The sequence below is a fragment of the Arvicanthis niloticus genome, chromosome 23 (genome assembly GCF_011762505.2).
Source record: "Arvicanthis niloticus isolate mArvNil1 chromosome 23, mArvNil1.pat.X, whole genome shotgun sequence".
Taxonomy (NCBI): Eukaryota; Metazoa; Chordata; class Mammalia; order Rodentia; family Muridae; genus Arvicanthis; species Arvicanthis niloticus.
Genome location: NC_133430.1, coordinates 31,208,089 through 31,219,564, shown reverse-complemented (window position 1 = coordinate 31,219,564; position 11,476 = coordinate 31,208,089). Strand labels below are relative to the sequence as shown.

General features: G+C 47.8%; 1 protein-coding gene across 2 annotated transcripts; it reads left to right on the top strand.

The window, feature by feature from the left end:
• Positions 1 to 4,168: 4,168 nt before the first annotated feature.
• On the top strand, positions 4,169 to 11,199 carry Eif2b2 (eukaryotic translation initiation factor 2B subunit beta). Of its 2 annotated transcripts, XM_076921641.1 has the most exons (8): positions 4,583 to 4,820; positions 4,921 to 5,041; positions 5,184 to 5,332; positions 6,474 to 6,637; positions 7,619 to 7,714; positions 8,285 to 8,422; positions 9,215 to 9,281; positions 10,685 to 11,199. In XM_076921641.1, exons 1-8 carry the CDS (start codon positions 4,658 to 4,660, stop codon positions 10,840 to 10,842), a joined length of 1,056 nt encoding a protein of 351 aa, XP_076777756.1. In that variant the 5' UTR covers positions 4,583 to 4,657; the 3' UTR covers positions 10,843 to 11,199. The 2 variants fall into 2 exon arrangements, with proteins under 2 accessions (XP_076777758.1, XP_076777756.1); XM_076921643.1 differs by lacking the exon at positions 9,215 to 9,281 and having other exon boundaries at positions 4,169 to 4,820.
• Positions 11,200 to 11,476: the final 277 nt, after the last annotated feature.

The following is an 11,476-nucleotide window of genomic DNA, read 5'->3' as shown; positions in this document are numbered from 1 at the left end:
ATGCCAGGAACTTTGGGTTGAAACTGGCAGAAAGCTCCATTTAACAATCATACATGGAGCCTGGAATTGTGGTGTAATTCCTTTAATCCCAGCACCCAGGAGGCAGAGACAGGTGGATCTCTGTGAGTTCCAGCCAGCCTGGAACACACCATGAGTTCCATGCCAGTCAAGGCTACACAGTGTCAAAAACCAAACCAAATCAAACGAAAGACATACAGCAAGGTATGATGCAGAAGCTAGGGTGGGAACCGGGGGGTGGGGTGGGGGTGGGGGACTGCTGCTCGCTGGATTGCTTCCTCTGCATTGCTCAGCTCCTTTCTTATACCTTATGCATACTTGCTTATGGATGGCACTCCCCTGAGTGGTCTCGGCTCTCCTACATCGGTTATTAATTAAGGAAAGAAGCTGGCTGTGCTCTAGCACGCCTTTAGTCCTGGCGCTTGAGAGGCAGAGGCAGACAGAGCTCTGTGAGTTCGAGGCCAGCCTGCGCTACAGAGCCTGTTCCAGGACAATGCCTCACAGATGTAGCCAAAGGCCAATCTAATCTAAGCAGTTTCTTAAGTGAGGTTCCTTCCTTCCAGGTGACTCCAGGTTGTGTCCCACTGAGAGCCAGAGCTAACTATGCTGTGGAACACTGAAGAAGTTACCAACTCCGCTTAGGCCTCAGCTTCCTCTGTGACTTAAGAAAGCCTTCCCTAATCCAAAATTGAAAACACAGTCTCCTGTATTTTCCTCTGAATATTTTATTTCTGTTTATAGTTTATGATGTGAGGGGTCACACTGGGGTTTCATGTACATTTCTCCACTGAGCTAGTCCCCTGGCATCTTCTAATCTAAACATTTATGGAAATTGGCTGAATACATACATTGGAATGATTTTTTTTGTGTGGGGAATGAAAGATGTTCATGAAAAGCAATTCATTTTTCTTTGGCTATTCTTTTCTGCAGTAGTTTCTAAGATGCTACTGTTGGCTGTCACGTCTCCAGAATATGTGCGTCTCTTTGGGGACCTGTTCTGTCTCCATTCTATATTTACCCTAAACTAAAAGGCCATTTTCCAAGCATTGCCTTACTTAAAAAAAAAAAGTCTTGCTCTCTAATAGGAAAAAAAATTCTTGCCTACATTTTGTCACTTAGAGTATCATAACTAGTTTTGGCCCCTTTCTCTTCCCTGTATATCTTAGAAACAACTTCTGATTTATTTTTATTTTATCTTATTTGCCTCCACTGGAGTTTTGATTAGAAGAATGCACTTGGGAAGCTAGATATATTTAAATGCCAAGGTTTCCCATGCATTGTCATGGTATACGTCTGCATTTATCCAGGGCTTCGGGTAGCTGTGTGCCACCACGTGGGTTCCAAGAATTGAACCTGGGCTCTACAAAACAGCAACGTGTGCTTTAAGCCCACTGAGATATCTCCCCAATCCACAAAACCTAAATATACTTGTGTGCAGGTGTGGTGCTGTACACCTTGAATCCCAGCACTTTAATCCAAGCCCAAGGAAATATTTTCTCTCACACCAGTTTTTAAATTTTCTTTTAAGGAAGATAGAGTAAACATTTTTAACATTACAAAATACAAAATACAAAATACAGAACATAAACGCACAGCATGATGAGTCACTGGGACAGATGCATACCTGTGTCTTTGATAAAGAACATGGCAGCTCTTTCAGAGAACTGAGTTTGATTCCCAGAACCCACCTGGCAGTTCACCACTGTCTAGGCATCAGGCTCTTTCGAGACAGGGTTTCTCTGTGTAGCCCTGGCTGTCCTGGAACTCACTCTGTAGACCAGGCTGGCCTCGAACTCAGAAATCCACCTGCCTCTGCCTCCCAGGTGCTGGGATTAAAGGCGTGTGCCACCACCGCCTGGCCCCCCCATTTTTAAAGATTTATTTATTTTATGTATATGTGCACATTGTCACTGTCCTCAGACACACCAGAAGGGGACATTGGATCCCATTAGAGATGGTTGTGAGCCACCATGTGGTTGCTGGGAATTGAACTCAGGACCTCTGGAAGAGCAGTCAGTGCTCATAACCTCTGAGCCATCTCTCCAGCCCCGACATTCCCTTTTTTTAAACTAGAAGTGCTACATGTCTGTCACGGGGACTCATCCTGCTCTACAAACATACATGCAGACAAAACACCCATACACAGGATTTTCAAAACAAAATTTAAAAGGTAATGCAGTCAACATTCCTTCTGAGTCACTGCTTTCTCTGAGTGAATGAATGTGGGTGCGTTCACCTGCACAGGGCAGCCTCAGGTGTCATCCTCCAGATGTCACACTCCTCCTAGGGCTCACCACTTCCCAATATTATCACACCAAAAGACCAACCTTCAGCAGATGAACTTTTGAGGAACACACTGCAACCATAAGCAAGCTACAATACTGAGCAAAACGAAGGTCGATAAATGCGGGAAACCACAAGCATCACTGGCAAGCAGGACAATGCAAATTAAAACAATCCGGAGGGATCTTTTTTATGTCTACTTTCTACAAAGATGTTTGGTAACACCATGCGTTGATAAGCATGTAAAACATTGCTAGATAGCCCCACCACTCCTCTGCTGTGAGGTGACTTAGGCAGTGGGGAGATGCCCCCTTCCCAATCACCCCTAGCCACCTGAAGCAATCAGGAAAGCTAACCCTAGGGTCATCAGAGTAGATGAGCTGGGCTTGTACCTCACCTGGACATCACAGTAGGGTTGGCCTGGTTGAGAGAGTTTCAGATCAGCCAGTCCCCAGGGTGAGAGCAAGAGAGAGCTGGCCCCTGCCAACCTTTGTCATGAGGTGGTATGGGTGTGGGGGTTGATGACCTCTCCCGCTCCCCCTTCCCCACCTGAGGCAGTCTGAAGAACTGGCCTTGAGGTCATGAGAGCGGGTGAGCTGGCCCAGTCTCTTGTCCACTAGAGCACTTGGGCAAGTGAGCCCTGTACTTCATCTGGGCAGCACAGTAGAGCTGCCACTGGTGGAGGAGGCCCAGGTGAGCTGTCCCAGAAGGGCAGAGTGTGGGAGAGCTGGCCCCTTTGACACTTGTCTGGGGTGAGGTGGTATGGGTACTGGTGTGATGCCCTCTCCCTTCCCCCTTATCACTGGCAGTAGCCAGGAGAGCTCATCCTGGAGTCATGAGAGGGGAGAGCTAGCCCTGCTGCTCACTGGCTGTAGCACTTGGGAGAGCTGACCCTGCACTTTGCCTGGGCAATGCAGTGGAGTTGTCCCTGATGTGAAAGTACAGGTGAGTATAGGTCCCAGCAAATTAAACAATATGCTATTTAGAGATTGCAAATATTTACTCTTTTTAATGTATTGCTGTATTCTATTTGCTAATAATTTATTACAGGTTTTTTTTGTTTGTTTGTTTTTGTTTTTGTTTTGTTTTGTTTTTCGAGACAGGGTTTCTCTGTATAGTCTTGGCTGGCCTCGAACTCAGAAATCCGCCTGCCTCTGCCTCCCAATATTACAGGTTTTTTTGTTTTTGTTTTGCTAATGACAGGTACAGTTTTCCTGTACTATTTTTACATGATTTTTACATACTGATCTAATCCCTTGAAAACAATTTGTCAGCTGTAAGGAAAGTCTTAAAAGGCTGGAAGATTCACTTTTGAGAACTTTATCTTAAATACGAGATTCTAATTACGTTTGGGTTCAGGGGACCCTAGATTCTAAGCACAGCTTTTATTACCTCCCTAACTGCTTAAATATTGTTAATCTCTTTCAATTTGTAAATCTGAGGGAAGAGAACCTACCTCATTTAGCTGAGAGTAAGAACTTACACGCAGCACTCAATACCTAAATAAGCTGCGGGCCAATGGAAGGTCTTAATACATTGTATGTACTCGCAGGTCTCCAAATTGGAGGACAACGTTTTTGGTGTCCTATTAGCTTCTACTTTGAATCTCTTTAATTAGTGACATTCCTTTGCGCTTTCTAGGCCGAGGATATACAAAGGCAAACAACAATGTGACAGCTAGGTACAGATACTAGAGCAATGGTGGCACTGCTTGCCTAGCACCTGTAAGACCCTATGTTCAATTCCTTGCACCAAGCTGGGGGGAAAAGAGAGATAAAGTCGGGAGAGGGGAGAGGGGAGAGGGGAGAGGGGAGGGGGGAGGGGGGAGGGGGGAGGGGGGAGGGGGGAGGGGGGAGGGGGAGGGGGAGGGGGGAGGGGGGAGGGGGGAGAGGGGAGAGGGGAGAGGGTAGGGAATGGAACCCATTGGGAAAGGTGCACAACAAGTTCATCACGCGTTGCTGTAGTACTTTTCTGGGCGTCCCGAGCCCTGGACGCACACTCACAGCGTCTGCCAAACAACAGGCAGCCGAGCCGGGAAGAAGGAAAGCAACTTCTGCTGGTCGCAGGGCGGGAGAGTCAATCGCTATTCCCATAGCAACCAGACTAGCCAGCGTCCTACTAGCCTCCGGCTCGGCGCGCAGACTCCCAAGAGGCCACTTCCAGCAGTCACTTCCTGGCGGCGCGCCCTGCTCCGCTGAAACACGTTTCTGATTGGACTCAGCAGAGGCGGGGGGCGGGCTTACAACTTCTCAAAACTCAATTATGCTTCACCGAGCGGAAGTCGAGCTCTCTCGCCCCGGAAGTGAAACTGTAGTCTGCAGTTGAGGCGTCTGCAAGTCCTGGGATTGTGGTGGAGATGCCGGGTGCCGCGGCAAAAGGCTCGGAGTTGTCCGAGAGGATCGAGGGCTTCGTGGAAACTCTGAAGCGAGGTGGCGGGCAGCGCAGCTCGGAGGACATGGCTCGGGAGACCCTGGGGCTGCTGCGCCGGCTTATCACGGACCACCACTGGAACAACGCGGGTGCGGCAGCCCCAGCCCCACTCTTTCGTTCTATTCCTGAAGCTGATATTCACTCTCACCTCGCGCCTGCCCCGTTCACCCGGTCTCTCTTGGGTTTCAGGGGACCTAATGGATTTGATCCGCAGAGAGGGCAGGAGGATGACGGCCGCGCAGCCCTCCGAGACCACAGTGGGAAACATGGTGCGGAGAGTCCTCAAGATCATACGGGAGGAGTATGGCAGGTCAAACTCACAGCTTGGGTGGGACCAAGGGGTGCTGGCTTTTTGTTGTTAAACCGTGTTCCCTATCAGCTTGGAGCCTCGGTTGTGGCTGAGATGCTCCGGTTGCCTCATGATCACTCTTTGGGTCTTGTTGCCTCCTTAGACTGCACGGGCGCAGTGACGAGAGCGATCAGCAGGAGTCCCTGCACAAACTCTTGACATCCGGAGGCCTGAGCGAGGATTTCAGCTTCCATTATGCCCCACTTAAGTCCAACATCATCGAGGCGATTAATGAGCTGCTAGTGGAACTAGGTAAGAGGTCTGACCACTAAGTGGACAAGATAGGTCACAGGCAGGTGAAACAAACCCCCAGGAATTGTTCATTGACAGGGATAGGCGAGATTACCAGTCTTCCGGTTTGAACGCCATCTGGTAGGAATGGATGGAAAAGACAGATCCGCTCTTTAAAAGTACATTATGCAGGAGGTTTCTTTTAGGACATGTCTTTATTTTTTTAGCAAATGAACTTCCTGGGGATGTAGCTCAGTGGAAGAGAACCATACTCGAGGCCCTGGGTTTAATTCCCAGCGCAGTGCTGCAAAAAAAACTGAAAATGAATTGCCCACAGAGCCACATTTGGAAGTCTCTTTTTCTCTGAACTTCATGTTGACTTCAAAAAATGTTTATTATTAGTGTGCGTGCGCATGTGTGGAGTTTGTCTAACCACCTTTATGTGAATTCTAGGGAAGGAGCTCAGGTTTTCAGGGCTGACCATCATACCCACCCCTTCTTGAATTTATATACACACCACCTCCATCCTTACTTGCAGATTTTTGTTACATTCTGTTCTTCAGAGATTAACACTGGCTACTGGGACTGGAGAGATGGACGGCTCAGTGATTACGAGCACTGGCTGCTCTTGTAAAGTCCCCAGGTTCTCAGTTCCCAGCATCCACACAGTGACTCATAGCCACCTGTAACTCCTGTTCCAGAGGATCTGAGGCCCTCTTCTGACCTCCACAGGGACCAGGCACACATGAGGCAAACAGATATACAATAAAAATAAAGAGATGAAATTTTAAAACGGGGAGGGGGGTGGATTTACAAAAAACAAACTAGGTACCATCTGTGCTCCGACCTGCCACTTTCAAGCTGCTCTGGGATTTTTGTTTTTTGTTTTTCTTTCGTTCCCCCCCACCCCCCACTGGAAGTGTTGTGGCCACCTTTTGCAAGAAGAGTTTTGTCAGGGGAAGATCTGTTTTTGGTTAGCACTTCTGGCCTCACCTTGTCTCCTAGAGCCTTGTAAGGAGCTAGCTTAGTGGTAGTGGTGCCTAGTGAGCTGGAGGTCTGGGAACCCAGCAGGGGTGCTTTTGAGAGCTTTTGTGAGCCACTGCCTTGCCTGTGGGGGTGAAGCATGCCATTTTCACATTCCCTTGCAAACCTGTTCTTGCAGAAGGCACAACAGAGAACATTGCAGCCCAGGCTCTGGAGCACATCCACTCCAATGAGGTGATCATGACCATTGGCTTCTCTAGAACAGTTGAGGCCTTCCTTAAAGAGGCAGCCCGGAAGAGGAAGTTCCATGTTATTGTTGCAGAGTGTGCTCCTTTCTGCCAGGTAAGAGGGGCTGCTGGAGTCTCTCAGAAGGGTGAAGCGGGAATAAAGAGTGAGTCTGAGCCAGCTGTCACTTGATTGGCTCAACCTTGGGTCATTAAGAAAGTAAATCATGCCAGATTTGGTAGCCCATACTTTTATTCACAGCCCTAGGGAGGTAGAGGCAGGTAGGTCTCTGAGTTTGAAGCCAGCCTGGTCTACAGAATGAGTTCTAGGACAGCCAGGGCTACAGAAAGACTCTGTCTCAAAAAAAAAAAAAAAAAAAAAAAAAAGAGAGAGAGAGAAAAGAAAAAGAAAGAAAAGGAAAAGAAACAGAGAAAGAAAGGGAAAGAAGGAGGAGGAAGAAAGTAAAAAGTAAATTGTACCTTGCATGATGGCAGTGCAGGCCTTTTTTTAGTCTCAGCACTGGGGAGGCAGAGGCAGGTGGTCTGGTCTACATAATGAATTCTAGGCAAGCAAGGGCTCAATAGTAAGAACCTGTCTCTAAACACACACACACACAGGCACACACACATACAAAACCACCCCACAAACAAAATATCAGTAAGGATTTTCAACTTGCTATAGATACATTTAAATAGTAGTTTAAGAAAGCTGTGTAAATTGCTGGTCCTAGGAAATGAAATATTGGTTCTTTTTAGGATCAGAGTAGGGCATAGTACCTTGGGGATGACTGGTATTTGATTTGATCTCACTCAGTCCAGTAAATAACAGGTCTCAAGAAACATAAGGATGTCAGATGCTGTAAAGGGAGGTGGAGCTGTCTGGCCAGCTGTGCTTGCATTATGTGAGCAGTTGTATTTCCAGTTTTGTAGCTGCTCTGAAGTAACATTTATTAGCGTCCCTATGGCTTGCCAGACTGTGTACCACAGATAGATGGGTTATCCTAAAAACTAGATTTCAGAGTCTTCTAGATGGAATTCCACTCGTCAGCTTTTGTCACTGTCACTCTGTCCTAGCACCAGTCTTTTCCTCCTGTTTCAGGGTCATGAAATGGCTGTCAATTTGTCCAAAGAAGGTATCGAGACGACTGTCATGGCCGATGCTGCCATTTTTGCTGTTATGTCGAGAGTCAACAAGGTGGGTAAGCTGGACTCACTGATTCTGGAATACTCTTTTTTTTGTTTTTTTGAGTTTTTTTTGGTTTGGTTTGGTTTGGTTTGGTTTGGTTTGGTTTGGTTTGGTTTGGTTTTTGGGTCTCTTAAGGTCCACAGTAAGAGAAAGTTTCTAGCTCCATTTGAAAGTGAGCACTTAAAATCTGTAATCTGTTAGCTGACCTTGTCCTCCCACCCCTCCCACCAGCGTCACCAATCCTCACTAGGAATGGCCTCTAAATGTGGCTAAAGCATTGAGAAGAACGGAGTAGAGCTGGGCTAAGAGCGCTGGCTAGCTGTTGGCAAGGGTGGGTGGTAAGTGACCAGGCCCAGGTTCCTGAGAGGTGCTGTGCGTGATTTCCAGGAAAGACTGGGGAAAATCCCATCCCATGCCATGTTTGTCAAAACTAGAACTTCTTAGTCTTGAGCATAGGAGGTTCCCTTGCCCTCCGATGCCCCTGAGCCCTGCAGGTGCTGAGATACAGGCCTGAGCATCCAGCCAAAGGCCCTGTTCGGTCTCCACCCCAAGATGCTCATGATCTCTTTCCTCCCAAAGGTGATCATTGGTACGAAGACTATCCTGGCCAACGGTTCCCTGAGGGCTGTGGCAGGCACTCACACTCTGGCGCTGGCAGCAAAACACCACTCCACGCCTCTCATCGTGTGCGCGCCCATGTTCAAGCTCTCTCCACAGGTGCGGCACGTCTCTAGTGGTAACCAGCGGAGAAGGGAATGGATGTGTAGGCCTCACCTCTGGCCTTCAGCTTGCTCCAGGTTCTCCTTTTGGTCTGTTCCTTGCTCAGTGATTTGATCTACCACAGGCTAAAAGGAGCCATAGATGTTTTGAGCCAGGAACAGAATCAGTAGTTACAATTCTTCACCAGCAATGTCAGGATAATGCGGGACAGAGAAAGGCCCTGTATGTCCAATTGCTACTAGAGAAATTGCTCAGTTTCTCCATTGCCCCAACACTTCTGAAAATGCCAAGCAGGGTTAAACTAGGATCATAGAATCCTTTTTGGTTTTGGGGGGATGTAGAGATTAAAGATGTGCCACCACCACCGGCTGTTTAAATTTTTTAAAGTATATTTTATTTTGCATACACTTTGTGCATGCCCTAGTGCCCCAGGAGGTCAGAAGAGGGCCTTGCCTTCCAAGAGTTATAAAATAAGATGGTTGTAAACTGTCACGTGGATGCTAGGAATCAAATCTAGGTTCCCTGCAAGAATAATAAGAACAATAAGTGCTCTTCACCATTGCGCCGTCTCCAGACCCCTAGCTAACGGTGTATGTATCAGTGGGGATTGAGTTAGTTAGCCCCACCTTGTAACTTGTGTGAATTATGCTTCTGTGTTACTGTGGGTCATGCATTTCTAGCCACACAGCAATAGCAAGGCATTTAACAAAATTGCTGAACCCCTTTAAAAAATGGGTTGTTTTCTTTCTTTCTTTTCTTTTTTTTTTTTTTTTTTTTTTTTTTTTTTTTTTCCCCAGTGAAGAAGATTCATTTCACAAGTTTGTGGCTCCTGAAGAAGTCCTTCCTTTCACAGAAGGTGTGTATATGTGCTCTGTTACTTCTTGTGTAGACCGTTTTCAGTTGCTGTAAGGAGTCATTTTGGTGACTTGGCCGCTCAAAGCAGCAAGATCTGAAATACTTGTACTTGCAAACTTACCTGTAGCCTAGACGCCCCATGTTTTGGGGGAGGGACAGGAAGGAGGCACACTTCTCAGGCCTCATCTGAAAGCAGCAGCTCTGTTCAGCCTGGAGCAGTCCACACCTTGTAAGAACAGAACACTGTGTACGTGTCCCCATTCTTCTTAGGGGTTGAATAACTTTTGCTTTTATTTAGTTTTGAAGCCCTATGTGGTGGTGCTCATAATCCCAGTGATTAGCGGGGAGTTGAGGCCATCACAATTCAAGACCATCCTAGTCCGTCTATATAGTGAATTCCAGGCCAAGCAGAGCTACGTAATGAGACACTGTCTCAGAAAACTAAAGGGAAGGAGAAATGCCTGTTCTGCATCACTGCACATGGTGCAGGGAATAGAGTAATGAGGCAGTAAAGCCTCTTTCCACCGTTACACTGTAGATGAAACACAGGACAGGGTGGGGTCTGGGGTGTGTTAGGAAGAGAAGGAGGTGGTGATGGGACTTACCTAAGACTTGAGACTGGTCCTGATGGGACGGCATTGCTGGAGTCCTAAATGAGTGGGCTCTATGTGTGAGGATTTGGGAAAGTTACCAGGGACTGCAGGGCATGAAACATGTGTTTAGCCAGCTGGAGAAAGCTGAGGTCATGTGGCTGGACTGTCCCGAGCAGTGGGAGAGTGGCTCACAGTATACCTCATGTGGTTGGTGGAGGAAGAGTGGACCTTTAAGGTTGCAATCTTGAATTTGAATTAAAAATTTTTATGCCGGGCGGTGGTGGCGCATGCCTTTAATCCCAGCACTTGGGAGGCAGAGGCAGGCGGATTTCTGAGTTCGAGACCAGCCTGGTCTACAGAGTGAGCTCCAGGACAGCCAGGGCTACACAGAGAAACCCTGTCTCAGAAAAAAAAAAAAATTATGTGTGTGTGTGTGTGTGTGTGTGTGTGTGTGTGTGTGTGTTTCACCTGCATGTCTCTGGAAGAACAGCTAGTACCTTAACCAGTGAGTCATTGCTCCAGCCCCAAGTTTGAATTTTAAGTACTGTGAAAGGACATGAGAGAGGTTGGCTATTGTAGTTTGTTTTGGTTTGAGGCAGCGGCACTGGCTGTCCTCACACCGGCCCGCCATCTCGCCACTGGAAAGTGTTAACATGAGAATCACGCGAATAACATGAGAATCACATGAGTTGCAGCCGTCCTCCAGGTTAGCTTTGCTACAACTGTCAGGCAAGCCTGTGCTATTGATCTTGAACTCTGTAACGTTCAAGCTGGACCCTCAGCTTACGTGCAGCATGTGATTGTCTTGCAGGAGACATTCTGGAGAAGGTCAGTGTCCACTGTCCTGTGTTTGACTACGTGCCTCCCGACCTCATTACCCTCTTCATCTCCAACATTGGTGGGAACGCACCATCCTACATCTACCGCCTGATGAGCGAGCTCTACCACCCTGATGACCATGTCCTCTGACACGGCCTGTCCTAAGTGTTAGGAGCTTAGACTGGAGCGGAGTGGAAACACAGCATTGCTGCTACAGTGGGGAGCGGAGGGTCAGCCTGAGCCTTCAGTGTCGCCTGCCTTCCTGCTCATCCCCAGTGAGGAATGCATCCAGGACCGCTCCTGCCTTCCAGGCTTACCTGAGCCATGGGGCTTGCTTACCTGGGGATTTTGGAGCACTTTGTGACCTGGCTGTGTTTGAGGAACTTCAACCTTGTGGCTCAGTGGTGTGTTAGACATACCATGACTACTTTTGCTGGGTTGGTGTTTGCTCAGAAATGCCTTCCAGACCGTTTCCTAGGCTGTGCCAATAAAAACTACTGGAAACTCCCCAAGTTCGTTTATTGTTCTGAGCCCTGAATGGACTGAAGCAGAGGGCTGCCCTTTCTGTATTTGCATAGAGGGCTGAGATCAGAGAGGAAAGCTGAAAGCACAAGTATAAATAATAGTTTCTCATACAGAGAACTGGAAAGGACCCCAGACAAAGTATCTACAGTAATGCCTTTAAGACTTGAGCCTCGCCGGGCGGTGGTGGCGCACGCCTTTAATCCCAGCACTTGGGAGGCAGAGGCAGGCAGATTCCTGAATTCGAGGCCAGCCTGGTCTA